General features: G+C 44.1%; 1 protein-coding gene across 1 annotated transcript in view; it reads left to right on the top strand.

The window, feature by feature from the left end:
- Positions 1-24380, top strand: part of LOC107186114 (polypyrimidine tract-binding protein 2) — a 224829-nt gene that overhangs the window by 86897 nt on the left and 113552 nt on the right. The window contains 1 exon segment of the mRNA XM_015573922.1: positions 13603-13707. Coding sequence (XP_015429408.1) covers positions 13603-13707 — 105 coding nt within the window.

Raw genomic sequence — 24380 nt, 5'->3', positions numbered from 1 at the left:
ACAACGAATATAGTGTTTTTTTTTTACATTATGTTGGTAGTTCGCAGTCGCTGGATACTGAAAACGTTCGCAGGCGTTCTCATCGTATTTGGAGTTCCTCGCCGGCTGGGGAGGGGCACATTTTTCAAATTGCATGCTCGACGTTTCCTCCCGGATTTCAGAAACGTTCCTCGTTATCCCTCTTATCTTATGTTCAATCGCGAATCACAGAAACTTCCAGCCCGGGAACAAAGTTGGCATTCTCGAGGCTTTCTTTGCAGTACACTTTAGCGGAAATGGCAATATTGTTTACATAATACTTCCGAGCTACCTAGAAACATTGTACAAAATACAGTAAATTCTCGATAAATGCTCGGAAGGATCTCTACGTTAAATATTTCCGCTTCATCCCCACTACTACTTTCAATCTTTGTCGACCGCCGGCAAAATATAAAGATGAGCTACCAAGACTCGGCCTTAAATTTATGGAGTGCAGAAATAATGTCCCTCCACGATAACTGTCCCAAAACAGTCCCAAGTTTCGAGCATTAATCCAAGGTTCACTGTACTTGGAACATAGAACTAAAAATATCTTATGCCAAAGGTCATCTGTCGGTCGTCTAATCTGATGATGGTTCGAACAAGTGATGACTGTTCAAGGTCATCCATAGTCTACCCTAAACCACTATATTTTTTTCTTTGAATATGAAATATAACAAATTGGGTCTAGCCATGGTGTTCACGACCGATTGATTTCTCCATTCCGTCCGATGAACAAATTCCATATCCTCCCCCTCAGCATCTAACCGAAGGCGGCACATCAGCCACGAATTTTCCTTCTCTCGTCGTCTCTGGGACAATTTCGCGGGAGCCTGGGGCCGGCCCCCGCAAATGGCCCGAGTCTCGCGGCCACGATATCCCTCGGGGTCGATCGACGGTAAAATCGAGCTATTGAAGACCCTGGCCAGAAACCATTTTTCCCCGCCACATAATAGCAATTATATTGGCAGGGGGGGTGGGAGGCCGATCGAGGGTATTCCGGAAGCGGAAGGGACGCTCGCCGATTGTCCGGAAGCCGGTAAAGATTGCGCGTTTCTGCCGATTTTCGTGCACGCTGTGCCTCCCCAGAAAACCACCCCTCTGAACCCCGCAACTCTGAGGTCGCCTTTCGTTCGGGAGCTACAGTAGCGTGACAAATTCCTCGAACGTCGGAAGTTGGATGATTTTATGTCTTTCTGGGAATATCAGGAGTAACCGCTTGGATGTCAGGTCTAGTTTTTATTGGTGCAATCAAAATTTATTTATTTATAGATCTCTGCATTAACAAATATATGTATACAGGGTGAATAAAAAAGAACTACTATTTAAAACAACTCATTACCTGTTAGGTGTATCAAAAAACATTTTATTGAATTGTGTAGCTTTGCTTTTTTTTTTTTTTTTTTTTTTAATATTACGTTGTTGTCGATGGAAGGCCTAATTCAACGACCTATAGTGTAATGGTATTAAGAAAAAGATGCATTGTAAACATGTAAATATGTAATATATCTCCATGTTTTATATTGTTCTTTTTAATAATTCCATTTATAAATTTTGTTTAAAAAATAATTCTGCTAAATCCCTAAGACCTAGTTAAACATGAAACGTTGGCTTTCGGTTAAAATAACCCACACAGTGCTGGCTAGTTAACTATTTTGGCCGACCTGTATGGTTTGACATTTAAATTTGTATTACGTGACGATCATCAGTGATCGTCACAGGACCGCCGGAGCTTTCAGTGGTGTCATGACCCACGTGAATGTGTTAAACATCAAAACAAGTTTCGGCATCCCACTGGTCTGGATAGTATACATGAAACCAATAGCGCAAAGGGAGACGAGCAATGGTCGATGGATACACGCTTTTTACGTCCGTTTTTTTTTTCTCCGAAACCGTGGTATTTCACCCGATCCCGCCGCTCAGGGAGAACCACCGCGACTGCCTCGAAATTGGATTGTTATTCTATTTTCGAAAGCAATTTTCCAAGTGTTATCAAAAAGTTTTCTCGCCCCGCCACGCCTCGTGTCCCCACTCCCCTCCAGCTGCGCTTTTCTCGCCTCTTTCACCAGCCCCTCGCGATGTTTAGATGGTCCGTAGAGGGTGGCTTTGATGTTTCCTTCACGCGTCTTGCGTGCCGCTTCTTTAATCGAGTCGGTGATTAGGCAAATGTCTCCCGCCCCTACCAGTGTTCTCGCCTGTTTCGGAGCGTTGAAAATTGAGATGGAAGCAAAACTCTATTTGGGGTTCACGTTTATCCCCAAGTTTCTTTCTTCTATTTCTGGAAAAAAATCTGTTGGATGGGGTCACTTAAAACACGTGGAGGGAATAAGATACTTGTATTACTGCAGTAAATTCTCGATGAGTGTTCGCAGGATCCTCAGCGCTGATAAGGAGTAAGCGAATTCAGATATGACTCTGACTTTAATGAGGTAGCACAGTGGTAGAGTTTGGAATTCTGAAACCAGTGATACCTGTTTCAGCCGTGTACGACCATTAGTTTATGAAATATTTAATATTCAATGACGAGGAGCCTTCGAACGCTCATCGAGGATTTACTGTATACTTCACACTGCAGCAACGAGACTTTGGGTTAACCTTCCTGTCTATAAACCTCGGCGTAAGTGCTGTCTATGGTGATGGTCGGGTCAGTCGTGACCCACAGCAAGATTTCCTGTTCACAATATTCACTTCGACTTGATTGTGTTCATTGACGGGTCGTTGGAGACCCAGACGTAGGAACAAAATGTATAATTGAGAGTTTACGGACGTTTCGGGGCCTAAAACACTTTCTGGAAGATGAAGATCCCTGTCTTTTGGAAAAAAAAAAAACAGCTACAAGATCGCCTTAAATATTCCCACGGGATCTGCTCGAGTACCACCGTAGTATCGATACGAAGAATTGTGAACAAACGTTGAGTTGATCTGTATTTCGAAGGAGCGTCGTTCCCACGACCATCCGTCTTCATTTCTCGGTGGACCCTAGGGAACATGAACGATGGATTTGGGATGATGGCAGTGGGATAACTCCGGAATATATAAATGTCTCAATTGAAAGTCGTAAGCTTGGCGATCAGCTGGAAGAACTATAGGAATCGGGTAAATATATGTATTCTATTTAGAAAATAAGGAAGGGAAGAAGAAGGCAGATCGTCAGCTGGATATTTCTTATCCCAATACAGTTTGGTTTTTCGTGTTTTACTCGCCATCGAACCGAGTGTACCCCTTATCATTGAATTCTCGCAGCGGAACTGCTAGCATATCGTATTTGCTGGTATCTCAAAGGGATTCCAAGGAACGGGATACTTTAAATTTCATCTGCACCAGGTCCAACCTTAATCGCATCCCGCTGACTAAATTTCCCATTGAAGCTTCCCTCCGGGACCGTTTTCATCGGTCTCGCTGGCAGTGGAATAATAAATTGGATCGGCCAACAAGATCGAAATTGTATCGATACTACACCGGTATAATAAAACCTTAACGGCCCCTGCCGATCATCAGCAGTAATCTTCGATGTTGGTCTTCTTCTCCAGACACCGATCCTGAAGACTTCCTTTTCTTGTTGCCTTCAGCACTTCTGTTGCCTGCTCGGTGTACTTTGTAATTACTTTCGTTTACTTCTAAATTGCTGCCAGATAAAATTATATTCCAGTTAGGTTAATGTATTGAAAAAAGAAAACTAGGTTTGAGATTCGCAGCTTGCTGCAATTTTAGAATCAGGTCTCTCACGGATACTGAAAGTCTCCCCGCTATGACTTATAGATGGGCAAGTATGAACCTACAGGGAAGTTTCTTTTGTATTCTTCGTCCCCGTAACAACACGTAAAGTTATTAAGGAAGCCTATAATTTTTATGGTTACAATTTTTGACCGTTTATCGCGCTACTAGGGACTACTTTCGATGCAGGAAGTCTTTTAATATTCGTCGGTTAATAACTCGTTTAAGTTTTCATAATTGGAAAAGTGCTGTAAGCAATTTCCCTGTACAAGAAAATTCCCCCTTCATCCCATTTCTCTTAAGACGGTAGTGTATGAATAACTAATGAATGAAGCCTTGTACCTTCCGGTGTATCCTACGAAAATTTTCTATTCTCCGGAATTGGGGCTCTTCCTGTGTTCCAACCTTAGCAACTTGCCGAGAATTTCTTCCTAGTTGCTGGAACGGAGGATATACCATGGTGGACGGGCTGGAAGAAAAACACGGGAAAAACGAGGGCAACTCGTACGGTCTCGTATCATATTTAGAAAAGAAAAATCAAAACTCTGCGGCAGAGTGGTCCGCGAGTGTAAAGATGGATCCCACTCGAGAAGTTAACAAAGGTGGTAGCTGGGCCGGAGCAATGAAAGGGAAGAAAGTAGAAACACGATGAAAGCACAGTGCACTTCAAAGTGAACGATAAAACTGGTGAAGGGAACCGATTGGCTGGCTGTGTCGCTTCTTGTTGTGAATCCTGCGAGGACGAACGTTGCTGTAAAATAATGCCTTTACTGCCTGACGTCGCCAGCCCCGATCCTTAAGGCTGGTTCACTGCCTCGTTTCTCGCTCGACTAGGAATAAAATGCAGACGTTGAAAAGAGAAAAAGACCCCGAGGGCATAGGTGATTTTAATTTTCCTTGGAATAATTTCCCTTTTGTACATTTAATTAGGGTATGTGGTTAGGGTATAGATGTAGTTGGGGTATCTGGATAGGGTATGTAGTTGGGTATAGGCATATACCCTAGACCTAAGTCTTAGGGTACATTTATAGTTAGGGTATAGTTACAGTTAGGGTATGGTTACACGGCATAGGTGATTTTAATTTTCCTTGGAATAATTTCCCTTTTGTAGATTTAATTAGGGTATGTGGTTAGGGTATAGATGTAGTTGGGGTATCTGGATAGGGTATGTAGTTGGGTGTAGGCGTATACCCTAGACCTAAGTCTTAGGGTATAGTTACAGTTAGGGTATAGTTATAGTTAGGGTAGAGTTACAGTTAGGGTCTGTTCCAGTAGATCTATCAGTCCACCAGCCAGTGAATGATTCATAAGCACCATCGATGATCACATGGCTGTATCTGCGCCAATTATCTTCTTTAAAATTAAGTGTCCCAGAAAGGGCTAGCACCTAGTTTAGTCCTAATTTAGTTTAGTTTAGCTCGTTTCTCCCGGGAGGAGGAAGTTTCGATACCCCCCCCCCCCCCCAAGACCCAGCTGTGACTTAGGTCGGTAGCTGTCCCATTAGTTTAGACCTAACCAGAACTTGACGCAGGCTTGAAGCCACCCTTTCAGCAGTGTTCAAGGTTCTAACTCAAGAGAAATAGTGCCAACGATTTAACCAACATCGCCAAGTGATCCAAGTTATCGTAAACAAATTTTAAAGAGGAAACGGGATGGCAAACATTCTGGTGCGAAAGTCTCGCGCGAGGTTATCCCTCAGCCAGAAACTCCCCGACGCGTATCTTCAGGGAGCCGCCGCGACGTCACTTTGAAATTCATGAATCCGAATGGCTTAACCGCGTAAGAAAAGAAGTTCCGCGGGGTGGAGAGGCGTGGGGAGTCGGGCGAGCTCTCGCGGAAAAAAGTCCGCGAAGGCAGAGCAAACACATTGTCTATTTGCGTGTGACGTCCTCGAGTACTTCCTCGATATTTGAATATCCGCTTTTCACGAAATTAAATGCGATTGCCGGCTGGGAGTTACTCGAGACGAGATTGCGAGTCTACCGTCTCCCCTTCGCTAGCGCCCTTACCGTGCAGTGGCTTCGAAAAGAAATTTCGCGGCTTTGACTTATCTGGAGTGCAATTTCCATGGTGAAGTTCAAGGATCACTGTTTAGGATGTTCGAAGGATCCGTGTGTCGTGGACACGTCTGTCTTGTACTTAACGATCTTTTCTCGATCAGATAGTGTTAAAGGAACAAATCGAGGAACTGATTTACCTGGACTAGTTTTTCATAATTTATAATCCGAAAGCTGGTCGACTGCGTCGCCACCTAGCGCCTGATGTGGAGGTCGGCTAAACTGATAATCTTTAGATCAGTGTCCTGAATTGGGTTATATTCCAACTGGTAAATGTTGGAGTAATGGATGAGTAGGAAAAAGGGTGCAAATTTTTCGTTTGTATTTTATTTTTGAATGGGGCGTGTCGCCTCAAACGCGGCGAGTTCGTATCGCAGAAGTGCGCCATTCGCGGGTATCCATTGTTACGTACTTGCGATCGAGCGCTCGGATCTACATCTTTTAGCGTGTAATAAAAGTTTAGTTTTGTCCATAAACCCTTGCCTCATTTCAAGTCCTCCCACAGTAAGAATTTATCCTTGTATTCATAGCTACAATCCCCTGGGCGATTGCTTTACAATCCGTCCAGAGTAATTAATCTGGTCTCCAGAATAATACCCTAACCTTCAATCCTAGAAAGTACAATTCACCGTGAAAGTACGGTCCGTGAAATCTGAATGATTCACGAAACGGTGAGCTCTCTGAATGACGTTACGGGGACCGATCTCGAGAGAAAATATTGCGTCCAAATAACGATGTTCAATTACTATTTTCCATGACGATTCAAATCCACCGTGAAACAACGGTCCAGGAAACCTTAATAAGTCCCCTGGAATAGCCGGATCGGTTCTGTGTGACAACGAGCCGTCTCAAACGCAGAGCCCGCCTGAGCGTCCGCGGAATCTACGCTAATTAATTCGCTTAATATCACCGTTGCTCCTCTTCAATGGATTCAGATCGTTCCATTCGTACCCGGCCAAAGGACCCGTTCGGAGACTTTCCGCGATTGTCTTGATGCCTGCCTTGACGGATCGGTGGGTTTAAAGACCCCCTCTTTATTTTCGTTCCCGTCATTGTTGGTCGGAGGTCCCGTTTGCGGTGGTTATCATGTTCGCGACAACCTGAATTCTAATTGCTTTACGTTTCTTTACATCGGTCTTTCATCGGCGAACGAGACAATCCGTTCCTGCATTAATTATGGCCTGGAAATGAGATTCCTGTTGGATTCCTCGTACTTCGAAGCATGTGGTAGTAGCCTGTAAATCTTTATCCAACTTGAGATTACTTTGCTGTGGATGAGAACTTTAGGTTAGGATCTTAAGTTAGGTCTTTAGGTTGCGACTTTGGGTCTGGAACCATAGGACTGTGGGAACTTAGGTTAGGAACTACAGGTCAAGATTCAAGGTTGGGTCCACTGATCAGGATTTGAGATCAGGTCTTCAGATTAGGATTTAAGATCAGGTCTTCAGATTAGGATTTAAGATCAGGTCTTCAGATCAAGATTTAAGGTCAGTTCTTTAGTTCAGGATTTGAAGACAGGTCTTCAGATTACGATTTGAGATCAGGTCTTCAGATTAGGATTTGAGGTCAGAACTTTAGATCACACCTTTAGGTTAGAACTTTAGGTCAGAACTTTAGGTAAGGCCTTTAGGCCAGGATTTTGGGGGTCTTGCCTTTGGGGGTTAAGCTTTTGGGGGACAAGACTGTGGATGTTCAAAATTTGGTAGATTTCAATGTAATTATGATGTCCATGGTTCACATTCCTATGGCAGAGTCATCGGTGACTCGTCGGCGAATAGTCACCAAATATCTGTGCAACGACGAAGTGAATATCATAGCTTCTTTGTCTGCTTTGACGATGGTCAGAGCTCCGATTGTTGGAACAGGACAAAAAAGAGTGGAAGGAACAGCAGGCGCTTCATTTGCACTCCGATTTTCCCGTGATTCAGTTTCAGCAACAAAGCTACGAACGACGCGTTGGAGAGCACAAAGTGAGTTTGTCGGCTTTTTGCACCTTTCGAAAAAAGGAGGGCGTCGAAGAGACACACACAGGAGGGGGACTAAAATACCGGCTGCAACGTGAAAAAAAGCAGAAACTCTTTTCCCCAGGCATCGTTACGCGAGTAGACGCGAGAGCACGGCGAACTGCAAAAAATCTGTCTATGAGTTGGATTAATATGTGCCTTCACGAAAACACAAGGCATTTCGGGGGTCGAAAAGGGAATATCTGTACAAACGAACAACGCAACGTGTAAGAATTACTTGTATTTCGCTGGTAATTATCGCAATTTTTTCGTGCGGAATTGCGGCATCCTCTGGATTCCGTGTAAATAATATTCCACGTGTTCACCGCGACCGCAAATGGGGAAAATGTTTTTGTGGAGATGAATATTGAATTGTTTAATTGGAAACACTGAACACAATGGCATTGTAGTTCCCCTTCCCTTGTTAATTCGTGAAATTGAAGTCTGAAGTTCCGTGATAAAAATTATCTAGGGGAGGGGAAATGAAATTTCCATTTATTCGGCAAAGTTCCTGACGTTCGTGTTTCAAATGAAATTGTAAAACGGAACAATGGTCGACGAAGGGATGATGAATGAGGATTGAGTTTCGTCTTTCGGAACGTACAGGGCATCACTGCATTATTACGAATATAATGGCTACAAAATTGTAATAGTTGGCACTTTCAGAATGTCGAATCATATTTCGTACAAATGCCCGTTCTTGTGGTTAATTCTGTTAAAATTTCGTATAGTTTCAACAACCTTAGAAACACGTGATCTATTCCGAAAACGTTATATCGGAACCAGACATTAACACAAAAGAAGGCACAAACGACCACCAGACAACACTTCCTATTTCTTTGATCGCCCATTCAATTAATTGTCTCGACATCGTTCAGAAGTGAAGAATGAGGAATAGAAATTCTCATCCATCGGCCGCCCGATCCCAACTTCATCCAATTTAATATGGCCGGTCAGGAATCACGAAAAACAGACACGATCCACTTTCTTCGGTCTTTGTGTCTCGAATATCGAGTCCCGCTTGCCGTCCGTTTGCGGCTCAATGGCTTCGAACCCGGACGATCGGTCGAAGCGTTTCACCCTAACGAGCGCTTTAATTTCTGCCCCCTTTCCACGCCATTTGCCGTGGAGAGAAAAGGGTCTCGATGAAAATCACGACAGCATGACACAAATCTTTCGGCCTCATTCGGTTATCTGGTTCGATGGTTCATTCAGGGATCCCTCCAGCCAGCTTCATTCATTTTATCATTCTGCTTGCTTCGCCTTCTTTTCATATTTTTTTTTTTTTTTATCAAAGTGAAGGGGCTCGTAGGTTTATCAGGATTTGCAAATGTGAAAAACTGAATGGACGTTGATTCTTTCTAATTTGTACTAAAATCGGTGACAGTACGCAAAATCGACTGGTAACGATCTAGCCGCGATCGTTTATCAGCTTGTATAAGAAAATGGGTTCGGTTTAGGGGTCATCTTGCGGCAGACGCTAGAACTACCGTGAGACTCGGTTTGTTTTTCAGCCTCAAAAATGAATTGTCGACCATTTTTGGGTGAGAAATGCATCTTATGCCAGTAGATTATATCAGTAGATTCATGGACTACCATGAACTTAATGATTCCCTTGAAAATAGAAGATGGGATCTTTGAATCTTGAACGTAATCTGTGACGAAGTACCAGGGAAATGATTCTCTTGCTGACTCAAGTCCACATATATTGCGACATGGAGGTCGTTCCGCGACTTGGATCATGATCCACTTACCGTAAAAGGTAATAAAAACCCTTTCTGCCCGGTTTTTCGAGGCCCTGATTGGAAGGGATCGACGGTAACGCAGCGTTGTTTCGGATCGTTCTATCGTAAACGGTTCATCGATACTTCGGAACGATTTATCGTTGAATAGTACGAGGGCATGGTATTATTCTCAATTTTCTTCTTCATCAGAAACTAGTAATTGAAGTGTTTCATAGATATCGACTAACTTTTGTTAAGGTCTTCAGAGATTCTGATAGTTTTTAAAAAATGAGATAGCCTACACAAGGATCTCTTCAAAGTTACTTCCCAATTTTTTGAAACCCCCCGGACACCAAGGTCTCTGTCTATCAGAAACGATACGAATCCCATCCCATCATCGTCAAGCCATCCATCTTGAAAGACGATAACCACCATCCCCCTGTCCCACGTTGCAGCCTCACTTTCAGCGTCTTATCACGAGGGCTATCTCGAGCTAATATTATTTCAACGGGTCGCGTGTATAGCCCCCACACCAGCCCTCATCCGATACTCGAATCCCCCAAGCGCACGATAGGCTTCTAAAAGATTTCGCAAACGAGTGCTTCGACGGAACTCTGCGATCACCTGCTTGTAGTCGGCCGGTGTTTGGACGAACTGGCAAGAAAGACGATCCATCATCTTGTCTTGATTTTACGAGGGCAGGATTTCCATGGAATCGATCAGCAGTCTTTTGTATGCGATTCTGTACAGGCTCCTCCGAGCTAACGTTATTCACCCGTGACACTGTGTTTTTAATTGAATGTTCCTCGGGTCGTGAAACAGAATCCGGAATCATGAATTTCCAGATTATGGTGGCACTGTCAAGATCTAGGAACACTTACGTTAGACACCTCGTTCAGACAATAGTGACCTCAAAATGTCTTCTGATGTCTTGGGTCACATTTTGGTCGAGCGAATTGTCAAGCAAACGGCGGTGTTTACCTTGCAATTAATGCGAGTCGCGCAGACGAGTTCTTGAACAAATAACAGGAGAGGCAAAGCCCTTCAGGGGCTGCGCAGGGTCAGCCGGGCAACACGGGAACTCATCGGATCGCCTTGCAGTTCGGACGTGAAATTGGTTTGTCAACCGAGTGAACCCTTCGTGTGTGATCCTCGGGATTCCCGACATCTGGCCAGACGATCGTGAGACAATTCCGTGCGGGTCGTCGAGCACGTAAAACGCTCCGTAAGATTCTAACGGAAGAGACAGAAAAATGAGAGACAGCCCCAGAGCGAATCTCTTGTTTTGGAATTTTGGGATCGCTGATAGTGGCTCTCAAGTTCGTTTCCATGATCGACGTTTCGCTTAAGGAGTTCGTCTTCTAATAATATGACATATCCTTACTGTCTAGGTCTATTTCAAATCCTCTTTCGCTGGCCATTCTAGAATATTATATTATAAACCTATATTATCTCATTATCCAGGTTTTAATTTTCTACGGTTTCGACTCGATTATTTTGTGAGCCACTGACCCACGATGAACGCAAGAGTCCCTGTAGGGGTGGAGAGAGTTGAAAGATAAGAGCACGGTCGATGAACCACTTTTGGTAGAAGGAAGCTGGAAGTCCATATGTCCGCGGGAAGTAAATAATACAGGAGCTCCAGGGGTATAGTCGACTTGACCAGATGGTTAGCGGGGGATGAACCCACCCCCGCATATTCGGTGAATATATGAAACTCAGTCTCGATCTGGTGCTGTTCCGCTTCGTCTGTCCCGGAAAATAGAAAATTTTTGCTCAATTGCCTTTTTTTTTCATTCTTTTCTCATTCTTTTTTCCTGCAGCTGATGATCATTTTGGGAGACACTACATTACAGAGAACACTTGGTCACCTAAGTACCTTCATACTTTGGGAAGAACAGTTTTCTGGTAGACTGATGTCTGCCACTAGAGGACTTTGATTTTTCATGATCAATTGGGTTAAACTCTTTCTAGGGTCTCTTGATAGGGGATCCTTATAGGGACTCATCCTAGATTCTCTTGTAAGACATTGCTGTAATGATAAATCCTCTTGATAGAGGATCCTTGTAGGGACCCATCCTAAGGTCTCTTGTAAGACATTGCTGTAATGATAAGTAGGAGCAAAACTTATTTCTGCTGCTGGGGGACCTTGATATTTCATGATTAATTGGGCCAGTTTTTCTAGGGTCTCTTGATAGGGGATCCTTATAGGGACCCCTCATAAGGTCTCTTGTAAGACATTGCTGTAATGATAAGTAGGAGCAGAACTCATTTCTGCTGATGGAGGACCTTGATATTTCATGATGAATTGGGCCAGTTTTCCTAGGGTCTCTTGATAGGGGATCCTTGTAGGGACCCATCCTAAGGTCTCTTGTAAGACATTGCTGTAATGATAAGTAGGAGCAAAACTTATTTCTGCTGATGGAGGACCTTGATATTTCATGATGAATTGGGCCAGTTTTCCTAGGGTCTCTTGATAGGGGATCCTTGTAGGGACCCATCCTAAGGTCTCTTGTAAGACATTGCTGTAATGATAAGTAGGAGCAAAACTTATTTCTGCTGCTGGAGGACCTTGATATTTCATGATTAATTGGGCCAGTTTTCCTAGAGTCTCTTGATAGGGGATCCTTATAGGGACCCATCATACTCTTGTAAGACATTGCTGTAATGATAAGTAGGAGCAAAACTTATTTCTGCTGCTGGAGGACCTTGATATTGCATGATTAATTGGGCCAGTTTTTCTAGGGTCTCTTGATAGGGGATCCTTATAGGGACCAATCATACTCTTGTAAGACATTGCTGTAATGATAAGTAGGAGCAAAACTTATTTCTGCTGCTGGAGGACCTTGATATTTCATGATGAATTGGGCCAGTTTTCCTAGGGCCTCTTGATATTTGGATCTTCCTAGGGACTCTTCCTTGCATCAGTGTCCTACAAGAGACCCTAGGATGAGTATAAGGATCCCCTATCATGGGACCCTAGGAAGTCTTTAGCCCAACTGATAATGAAAAATCATGGTTCCCCAGCAGTAGAAATAGGTTTTGCTAGCTGAATGTAAGACAAGGTATATGAGAATACTAGATCTTTGGTACTCTTACCTCAGCCTAATAAATTGCATACGCAAAATGTCATCAAGAAGGGGAACAGCTCTAAGGATCCGTCCTCCGATGACAAGCTGCCCGTCAGTCGCCCAGGAAAGCATCGTGGCGCAGAATTTCGACTCGCCATAAATATTCTTCAAAGGGGAAACATACACATCCCTCTTCCGGCTTTCCGCGATCCGCGTCGTTGCCTTTTCTTACGTAAACGCACGGAGATCGGAACATGATCCTGCGGGACTCTTTGATCTGCCATTCCGTCTCTCCGTCGGGATGACGTAGCCTGCCCGGGGGTTGCCTGTGTACCGCGGGGTTATGAATTATCTTTCCCGTATTTTCTTCGGTGAAAGGTCGAGACGGAGCGAGGCCACGTCGAGGCAACGACGAGGCAGATTGAACGACGCGACGAGATAATATGCATCCACCGGCGCAACCGGGTGTGGGGGGGGATGTTTCTGTTAAATTTCACCGGTTCGCCAAGATAAATTGAGAGGAAAAGCTGCTCCGACGTGGAGCCATCCGCAGGCTTCTGTCTTCCGTTCGTTTCTCGTGAAGATCACGGGTCGGTTTTAGATGTATGAATCCACTCGTGATCCGTTTCTATGATGTTACTCTTTATTGTCACCTGCTTTGAAGGATGCTACCTTAAGTATTTTTAGTCTGGGAATTAGACTCGGGTATTCGTGGTCTTGTTATCGCGGTTTTCGTGGCGAGAATTAAATGTGTTTCCAGGCTAGGGGGATCCCAACAAGCCGCTTTGGGCTGGTGCTAGGTGGTATTAGTTCAACTGAGTTGCTTAATCTTTGGCCAGCGGTCAGTGAAACAACACGGTGGATATTGGTCAGTCCTGACCCATAGCCAAATCTGCCTGGGTTTAATGTACAATATTGTTTGTTGCTTACGCTGGTAACAACCCGATCTTCCACCATTGATGCTACTTTTACCTGCTTCTTAACTTCACGTTCTCTTCTTTTTCTTTTGTTACAGAGGGGCAGCGACGAGCTTCTGTCGCAGAGCGGAGCGGTCAGCAATGGTGCTGCGATGAGCCCACAGCCACATCACGCGGCCGATAACAACAATGATGCCAAGAAGGTAGGCGGAAGAGTAAATTTTATTCCCGTTAATTATTACAAGACACGTTCGTCATTCAAGCTTGTGTCAAAATGGCCCCCATTTGATGCCCATTTGAGTCCAGAAGATCATGACGGTTCACTATAAATAACCACGTTATAAGTGAATGATAGTATTATCGAATAAGGCTGCTAAACAATTTTCTCTCTATTTAGAATTTCTATTTCAAACGTGTTCTGTCTTCGAACAATAATCCACGCAAACGATAAGGCCAGCTTCATTGAAATCGGAGCTATGCCCTTTTGGATCCTTGCGTGTCATATTATTTTTCCGGGGAGAGCTGCTAGTTTTCGACCTCCCTGTGATCCGTCCTTTTTCTGCGCTCCATTTTTCAACGACAACGAACAGTTGACAATGAAAACGCGCGTGACGCACAATAAGCCCCAGAGAACCCTGTCTCCGGGCGGAGATTCGGATGTGCGCTGACCCCCCTTGAAGTACGTCCATTGAAATCGGACCGGTCTGTTTTCCGCCTCGTCTGCCCTCTGACCTACTCGATCTTTCCGCGATCACCGAAAAAAAATCTCGTCAAAAGGACACGCGCGCGTAACGCCGATCAAAGCGATTGGACCTTCTGAAAAGTAATTTGATCGTAGCCCGACTCTTGCTACACGCTTCCGGAACGTCTGATAATTGGCCGCCTCGCGCGAATCCAGCACAGATAATCGGTCTCCGTTCTGCCCTAGTGACGATGCTTTCATGTCGGCGTGCAATAGATTCTGGCGAATAAAAGTGAATTTTTTTCCCTACAAGTACAGTAAATCCTCGATGAGTGTCCGAAGGTTCCTCGGCGTTGAACATTAAATATTTCATAAACTAATGGTACCATTAGCTTCATAATTACAAGCTTTATCACTGTGCTAAATCGTATGAAAAAATCAACGTTACACCTGGGGACCTTTCCTCGCCAATGCCGAAAACACTTATCGATGATTTACTGTAGATAAGCGATACTTCGTTATTACAATAAGATTTCTTTTCATGGTGTTCTGTTTACTGATGCAGTTCATTGGAGAAGAAAAACGAAATTTAATCGCTTGATATTTTCGTAGTAATTAATTCGCTTCTCATTTTTTGTCCTTACCGCGGAGAAATTAACGACAGTCTGTCGCAGCGGCTGCCGAGATTAATTTTTTCAACACCTGTTGTCCATCAGGAAAAAAGCAATTCTGACAGGGCTGGGAGTGGTGGTAAAGGGTTGGACAATGTGCTGACGAATATTAATTAGGATTCTCAGAATGTGTCAACGTCGAGCAACGCGAGACCACGAAAAAATCGCGGTCATTTAAGTTCGACCCAGTTCCCGCGGACCCTCCTTTCGGTGTTCACTCGTAAATTCACGTCTCTCCGGTTCGTTGTCGGAAACAAATGTCTCCCCCCTCCCCTGAAGGGCGAACAGAGTTCGTTGTCGATCGGGTATTTTGCAACGTCGGAGGAAAATATTTATTATTGTCAGTCACGGGTGATGTAACGTGTTCGCGGGACGTTGGGGCCGATCGCGGGAAAAAATGTCGGAAGTTTAGGCGCGCCCCCTCCCGATAGATGCAGCTGTGGCGTTCCGTAAGCCGCGTATGATGCACGCCTACCGCTCGGCAACACCGCCGCGTGCACCGGGTGCATCGGAACTTGTAGCCAGCCTCGTTAATCATGGTCCTGGCTGGATCGAAAAAACGAAAAAAAAAAAAAAAAAAGTCGTAAGTCCCGCGACGCGATCGTGATTCCGATGTTTACTCTTCGTTCACGCTGATACTCGTGTCTATAAATTACTAAGGGATTAAATATTTCTGAAATTACTAACAGCTTTGGTGTCATAGTCATGATGATGTTTCCATTAAATTAGCTACAAATAGGATTAAATGACTAGGATCAACTTTGCAGTGTTCCCTCTCTATAAGCACGCCTAACGGGATTGATATTGAGCCTATAGAGAATAGTGGACATCATTTCGTCATCATTGTATTGCTGACTAGCTCTCCCCTCTTCCTCGTGACGGGTAGAATCAAAGCAAGCCCGCCCACTGTAAGCCCCGCCCACATGAAGCTCCGCCCATCGTCGAGCGGTGGGGCTTACGATGCTCTTACAAAACGTGGTGACAGATATAGTTTCTCGGAGCAACTTGTATCTCACAGAGGGTTCGGAATGTCACGACGAAGACAATGGAACCCTCTGAAAGAACGTGTTCACGCAGAAATTTCGTTGCTTCCGCGTCGAAACTAACGATTCTCCTCGTATCTCCAGGCGCACCTGATGTGTCACGGTTCGCAGCGCGGCTCGAATTTCGAGCCCGCTAACGATTTCGCGCTTTTTTCCCTCCTGTGGTCCGTCGGAAAGTGGAACGTGTACGTTTTCAAAGAAAGAGCTGAAGCTGTCCTAGGAAGCGGCTTTGTCACCGAATCCGACCCCACGTTGTCGTTTTGCGCCGTTACATTAACGAATTCTCGACTATTTCGTGCTCATTGTGCATTGTAGGACACTTTATTGCGCAGGTTGGCCCGACGAAAACCTGAGCCCACGACTAGGCATCACGATTTTTAGCGGACAGAAGAGTACAGTAAATCCTTGATGAGTGTTCGATGGCTCGAGAGGTCCTCAGGTGTAACTCAAACCTTTAGAGGTTTAGCACAGTGATAGAACTTGGAATTGTTTCAGCTGCATATGGTCATTAGTTTATGTAACATTTAACGTTCAGTGCCGAGGAGTCTTCGAGCATTCATCGAGGATTTACTGCACTTCAAACCAGCGATCGGAAATCGTAGTGACATTATCCGTGACGAAGTGGAACGAAATATGTTCACAGAGAGGAAAAAAAGGGGGAGAACGTTTCTCCTGGCACCTTTTCGTCGCGCAGCCGGGTAAAAAAGCTCCACGATAGCGGAAGAAGCCTATCCAGAATCGCGGGCTCGAAGAAACCCCGGCAAAATCCAGGGAAACCCTGAAAAATAGGATTTAGTAAACTCGATGGTGAAAGGGGAAATGGAATAAGTGGAAAGTTTCTGATCCTCGTGGAAGAAATTGCTCGAACGAACGAGATTATTTTCTGGCTCCTCCAGGGGATGGGTGGGTGGGATCTTGGGTGCTCCTTTGACGAGTATCATCTTCATCGTATAAATGGTCGTCGATCCTCGATCGAGGAACTTACCTTTTCTGTCATCCCCTAGTTCCACTACTTGGAAAATTATTGTTTCGCAGAGGCGTGCGTCTTTTTATAGACCATCTGGAATCAAGAAAGCGTGGACCGTGTTTCTTGGAATCCCAAGGACCATGGAATGGGAAGATAAAAAAGGAATCAGAGGAAAGAAGGTGGAAAGGAATAGGAGAGACGTTCCCAAGTCACCTTTCCTCGCAGGCTGGGCTTTAGATGGTGGAAGAGGCAGGAGAGCAACGGTTGTCCTATGGATGGTTACTGTAAAGGAATGTTTCAGCCTCGCACAAACGTCCATTTGTCGCGTTTTCTTGGTTGAATAAAGCGTCCAGGAGGAGGGATGGGGTAAGAACCGCCTGCAACGTCGTATTTCCGTTGGTCCGTGCCTTCGGGGCCTTTCCTTTCGATATCAGTCGGTCTGGATTCACTTGAAGGTTTTTCCTCCTCCTTCGAAAATCTCCGAGGACCAACCGTCCTCTCCCGCTCGGAGCATACTATGAATCGACGACAACTCCTCGGTCCCTTGGCTGCCCTTCGCTTTCCCCGAACGTCGAAATGATATGAGCGTGATTGCTTACTGGGACTATTGTTTGCAAATGTGTACCCTGGTTTTTTGCCGGATAATCGATTTTTCGAACGGAATTTGCTGCCGTTTACTGTTGTGCGTCATGGTCCACCCAATAATCCTTCGACTGGCGATTGTATTTTAAATTGACATAAAATTTGCCGTTAATACCGTGCCAGCACTGGTATATAATATTTTCGTCGATAATATCCTGACAATGCGTGCTAAAACTCTTTACAATTTAACATACGTATTGCATTAACAATACAAACGTATCTGTAGCGGGTAATTTTCCATTTACATGTCGCGTAATATTTCGATATTCGAGCTTTCAGTATGATTTTTTCACGGTACATTTTTTTTTCTGTGTAAACATTATTCTCATGTATCAATGAATCAGTGTGAAATCTACGTGGACGTGGAGCGGATGGAAATTATTTATGCATCAAATTTTCTCCATAGCTCGGTTATTATTCAGTTCCGATTTCCATTGTGTCATTTCTGTGTGCCAAAGCAATGATGGATTTTAATATTTAAAATTTTATTCAATCCGCCCTTTTGTACATTTGTCGGTACAAATTTGTCAGAATTAACAGTTCGATGAATATGGCATAAAAAGGGAACAAAAAACGTGGTATACATATAATATCGAACATCCACGATTGTCTGAAATGGATCGTTTTCAATGGAAGGCTGGAGATCAAAAGAGGAAAGAAATTGCTCGAAAAAATATGGTGTCCAATAATTGACTCCTGCCACTAGCACCTTTAAGGGGTACCTTAATGTTTACGCTGGCTTACGTTTGCCCGGCAAGATGCACCGCTTCGTAAGGGTTCGAGCCACGAACGTGCGCGCCCGCAAGGATAAGTGGCGCAACACGGTCACCATTCGTGGATAATGGGACGGAACGAAGCAGAAAATGGCACATCAAAAAGAAACTGTGACAAAGGGGTAGAAGGGACCCGTTGCCCATCTAATAAAGCAAAGTGCAAAACAGCACTCACGATATTAGGGCTTGTTTCCTCTGACGTCCGACAATTCGTCTAGCTGCATATCGATCTCGATCACTGTGTCTGCAGTCGCAACAACTGGACTCGCATTATTTCTCGGGGCTGCGATGACGTGTGCATCGTGCCACGGTAAATACTTTTTCCAGGGATTATTAAAGTTCACGAGAACCCCGCCCCCGTTTAATCAATTCGCAATGCACGGGTTTTAATTTCTGTTTTAAAGTGTTACCGTTAATCAGTTTAAAGTAAAAGGGGGCCAACGGATTGAATTAAAAGTCCCGATTAAAAGGGAGCGCCCTCGGGCTAGCCGGAAGTATTAAGCTCGGGGGTAACTCGATTCACTTTCGGCCAGGAGTTCCCCGCCACCACGACTTATTGCGCGAAGAATAAATACGGGACCAGTACCTAAAGTGTTGAACAAACAGAACCTTGGAGGGCACAGTAGATGCCTGCTAGTTGCTTCTCATTAACTTAAATATTTATTTGATTCTTCTCTCTAGAGTGAATAGTTTTTTTCAGATTTTCACTTCTTTTTACTTCATATCGCAAATTATAGCAGTTTTTCTTCTTTTTTCATGTGTTTTGTATTTTATGAAACCGTACTAGGTGAAGACCACGTCTATAGGAGTTCACAGATGAAGCAATCCATACCTAAAGGGCTCCACATTGGTGATAGTCACGCCCACTGTGATTCATATCAGGGGAATCATGCCTGTTACGTTCCACAATGAGGAATAGTCTCACTCTATGAGGCCCATAGTGAGAGTAGTCACGCCCATTGTGGCCCACAGTGAGAATAGCCACACCCAGTTTGGCCCACATGGGGAGTAGCCACGCCCGTTTTGGCTCACATGGGGAGTAGCCACGCCCGTTTTGGCCCACATGGGGAGTAGCCACACCCATTTTGGCCCACAGGAGTAGTAGCCACACCCATTTTGGCACACAGGAGTAGTAGCCACGCCCATTTTGCCCATATTGGAACTAGCCACGCTCATTTTTGCCCATAGTTCGAGTAGCCACGCCCATTATGAAGTATTGTGGGGTAATTACAGCTACTACGCTCCATAGTGGGAATAATGTCCGTGTACTTTTGTAGATACTTCAGTAGACTGACTGTAAGTATTTGTCCTTTAGTCTTACGACTACTCGATACAGTTAGGGGCCAGTCAGCCAGTCATATCGACAGAATTGACTGCAATTTCTTACCGCACAAAGGATCGAAATCCCCGCACGGTGTTGCCTCACAGTAATTATATTCTATACGACCTAAGTAGATTACACTTGGTTCTCGGGATTTAAGTCGATCCCAACCTATGAATGGGCTTCTGTTGGGCTTCCGATTCGTAAAGATTAGGCGCTCATCCTTCTGTGCGAGGCGGCGTGGTACGCCCATTTTCTCGATTAAGGCTGACGGAAGAGCATGGCAACAACAAGCGCAACGGAAGCAACCTGCTTCTTCTTTTCTATCAAGAGAGCTACCTTCGTTTCCGGCTTTCCTGTCGGGAAACCTAATTTAAAAAGTGTTTCGGTGGGAATCTTATCTTTTTAGCTCTAAGAGCCTGGTGCCAGTGTCACCTTTTGGGAAACTTCGTGGATATTGGAAGCGATAAGCCCATCTACGTAAGGGCCTAAGTAATGAATCTTATTTTTAGTTTCGTTATCCACATCAGTGGTCAGTACATTGTAACGATTTGTTTTTATTCTTCCAGTATTATTTTTTTAAATGTTCTTTCGCGTGCAGGACAGCGGATTATGAAATTTCTGTGCAATTGTTTTCCCTGGTTCTGTCCGGGGGGTCGGAATTTTCATATTAGAAAAGGTACGAGAGGGACCAATCACTTCAGACTTCTAGCCTGACCGAAACTTCTGCTTGGCATGTCGGGCATATTTCATGCCGGAATGTTTCTCCCCGGATGCGTTGAAGTGCGCGGTACGATTTTCGAATGCCAGCCGTCTCTCATGTGGATAATCCCTGATTTCTCGATTTTCGTGGTTGCCGGACCAGTTTTCCTCGTGCTCGCCTTTCTGGCATGTTGGTGATTAGAATTCCTTGTTCGCTTCCCCGGTTAATTATTTCGGGATCATTAATCAAGGACATTACATTAAATCAAATGAAATTATCTCATGGAAGCTGTACCTTTTTTTTTTTTATTAATACAGCCGTGACCAAAAATAGCCAGTGTTACGTGAATCACATGGACCGTTTTGAAATAGCTTTCGTAAAAATGTCAGCAAATCAGATTGGTTCCCAGTTTAGCTAAGGTCTTCAATTGGCTAAGCGAATGAACCGCTGTGTTCCATTAACAAATCTCATTAGAATTATATTCTCATCTTATCTGATTGTTCGTTTCGAAATTGACAAGAAAATCATGAAATGTTAAAATACTTCAGAAAATATTTATTTCGATCTCCGTAGAGACTATTTATGTCATCTAACCGGAGGTCGATGAATCGAGTTCATGAAATTTCCCCTCTTAACAATTAAGGTTCTTCAGGCAGAAAATCATCCATGTCGAATAGGACAGGAATTTCCGTCAGACCTGAGCCAAAACCTGTTTCTTTCGGCGGTTCGGATCCCTAAATACGTCCACTCTTACGGCGTTCTTCTTTTTATCTTTATCCGTGGCGGCTTCAATATGGAGCTTGCACGTCCGCCCACATAATCGTGGAGTAGGAAAGGGTTGAAATCTCGTCGGTGCGGCTGGCCATGCACAAAAGAATCAAAGCGTAGAAAGGTAATGGTACGCCGGTAGCGGCCAGTAATATTCCGGATGGACTTTGCTTTCGGTTCGAGTGCCCTCAGAAAGCTGCCGTTTAGATAAATTGCTTCCACCTGTGCCCCATCCTTTCGAGGTCCAACAGGACACGCTCGTCCTTTCGTTACTCAGCCGTTGTTCCGTGAACCTCCTGTACTCTGCTTTCCCTTTCCTCAATTCTCGATGGTATTTCTAGTTGTCGTTTCTGAAGGAACTTCGAGAATTTGGGATACTAGATCCTAGCAACTGGGGGGTCTAGGGATTTGGGAATTTAAGTCATAAGAACTTTTGGGTCTAGGGACGTAGGACCTTGGCGATTTAGTATCTTAGGAACGTGGGAATTTAGGATCTAAAAACTTTGGGTTTTGGAATCTAGGAACTTGGAGGCTAGGAAGCTGGGGACTGGGGAATTTAGGAATAAGAATTTAGGGATCTAGGAACCATGGAACTTGGGGATTTAATATCTAAGGAACTTGGGGTTTCTGGGAACCTAGGAACTTAGGAACTTGGGTGTTCAGGAACCTAGGAAATTGGGGGTTTAGTATCTTAGGTCTAAGAACTTAGGGTTTTGGAATCTAGGAACTTGGAAGCTAGGAAGCTGGGGACTTGGGAATTTAGGAATAAGAATTTAGGGGTCTAGGAACCATGGAACTTGGGGATTTAATATCTAAGGAACTTGGGTGTTTAGGAACTTAGGAACTTGGGCGTTTAATAACTTAGGAACCTGGGTGTTTAGGAACTTAGGAACTTGGGTGTTTAATAACTTAGGAACCTGGGTGTTTAGGAACTTAGGAACTTAGTAACTTGGGTGTTTAGGAACTTAGGAACTGGGGGTCTAGGAACCTAGGAAATTGGGGTTTAGTATCTTAGGTCTAAGAATTTAGGGGTTTAGGGACCATGGAACTTGGGGATTTAATATTTAAGGAACTTGGGGGTTTAGGAACATAGGAACTTGGGGGTTTAGGAACGTACAAACTGGGAGTCTCTGTATCTAGAAGCTTAGGAATATACAACCTACGAATTCAGAAATCTTGGAAGTTGAGGACTAAAGATCCCAGGCCTCTAAACATCGATGTTTGTAGGAAGTTGAGGGTCTAGAAGTTCAGAGATTTAGGAATTCAGATACGTTGGGACACAGACACACCGTACAACAGAGGGTTCTATTAATTACAAAGATGTCAGGTATCAATTCACTTAACCCGCATCCAATCGTGAAAATGGGCTGTAGTAACCGGCGTTCTCCGATTGTATTTCCTCTTAAGGAATGAGCGGAATGGGGTGGAAATCAGTTACGATCGGGAACGAGCGCGCAAGGAACGCGTTTAATTCGCAAGATTCAGAGCCGTACGAAGAAGGAAGCACTTTTCCATGCGCATAAGGAAGTGAAATTAGTGGAACGGGATACTTCACTGTCTGCTCCCGTATGCAGGCAACGGAAGGAAATTAGTAGGAGGAAAATACTTCACCCGTCCTGTTAGGGGTGATCGCGAACGGGCCCGGAATGAGACAAATGCGTACCCACTTTTTCGTTTGGCGAAGATGGAGCTTGGTTAAATGGAAATCTTTTCGACCAAAGTTTCCGGAATATTAATTGACATGCCGCTTCACTGTCTATTACTTCTAATAGGATTTGCGTAACCTGTTCAAGCGATAAATTATCAACGAATTGAAATCCTGTAACCGTCAGTCTTCGTTAATAATTGACATGACCCGGATTTGCTTTCGGATTTTTCGCTATTCCTAGAAAATCAGTCTGAATATCTCTCGTGATTGCAGTTACTGTTCTAGGAATTATTGATGGGTCTAGAGGTCCAGATCTAGAAGTCCAGATCTAGAGGTCTAATCGTGGAGTATGAATATAAAGCTATAATTGTAGGGTCTGAATCTAGAGGTCTAATCATGAGGTCTCTATCTGGAAGTCTAGATCTAAACGTCTGGATTTAGAGGTCTAATCGTGGGGTCTGGATCTAGAGGTCTAATTATGAAGTCTCTATCTAGAAGTCTAGATCTAAACGTCTGGATTTAGAAGTCTAATCATGAGGTCTGGATCTAGAGGTCTAATTATGAGGTCTCTCTCTAGAAGTCTAGATCTAAACGTCTGGATTTAGAGGTCTAATCGTGGGGTCTGGACCTAGAAGTCTAATTATGAGGTCTGTATCTAGAAGTCTAGATCTAAACGTCTGGATTTAGAGGTCTAATCATGGGGTCTGGATCTAAAGGTCTAATTATGAGGTCTGTATCTAGAAGTCTAGATTTAAACGTATGGATTTAGAGGTCTAATCGTGGGTTCTGGATCTAGAGGTCTAATTATGAGGTCTGTATCTAGAAGTCTAGATCTAAACGTCTGGATTTAGAGGTCTAATCGTGGGGTCTGGATCTAGAGGTCTAATTATGAGGTCTGTATCTAGAAGTCTAGATTTAAACGTATGGATTTAGAGGTCTAATCGTGGGTTCTGGATCTAGAGGTCTAATTATGAGGTCTGTATCTAGAAATCTAGATCTAAACGTCTGGATTTAGAGGTCTAATCTTGGGGTCTGGATCTAGAGGTCTAATTATTGTGTCTGGATCTAGAAGTCTAGATCTAAGAGTCTGGATGTAGAGGTCTAATTGTGAGGTTTTGGATTCTTAGGAGTTAAGAAGCGAATTGATTAAGGAATCATCACATCTCATAATGTGGAGTAAAGAAAATAAACAAAAAGATATACATGTACACTCGCGAGCAAAGTCGGCTCTCACTAGGGGAAATAGTGACGTAGGAGAGGGAACTCCTTGGTAAATTGATTTCAAGTACTGAACTGAATATTAAAATGCATGCGAATTTGGCATAAATTTCAGAAACTTCCGACTTCGAATGGTAGTTAGAAGGCCCTTTCCCTACGCCACTTTTTCCCCTAGAGGAAGCCGAGTTTGCTCGTGAGGGTACCTACTAGACTTTCAGTTCTGTTTTGTACAGTGCATTTGTTATGAAGGTATCAATCCGTGAGTCACGTTCCTATTCTAATTTTTTGATTACTCGCGGGAATACTCCATGAACAAATTCACCATGAATGTTGAGCACACGCTGTAGGGGGCCGACGATGATAAATCACACCGATGTGAGATTAGGACAAAGGTGGAGGGGGTGGCGGACTGTTACAAAGTAGCACGAGACAGGTAACAT

Source organism: Dufourea novaeangliae, unplaced genomic scaffold (assembly GCF_001272555.1).
Source record: "Dufourea novaeangliae isolate 0120121106 unplaced genomic scaffold, ASM127255v1 scaffold72, whole genome shotgun sequence".
Taxonomy (NCBI): Eukaryota; Metazoa; Arthropoda; class Insecta; order Hymenoptera; family Halictidae; genus Dufourea; species Dufourea novaeangliae.
The sequence above is the reverse complement of the archived record's forward strand: the minus strand, read 5'-3'. Positions and strand labels throughout refer to the sequence as shown.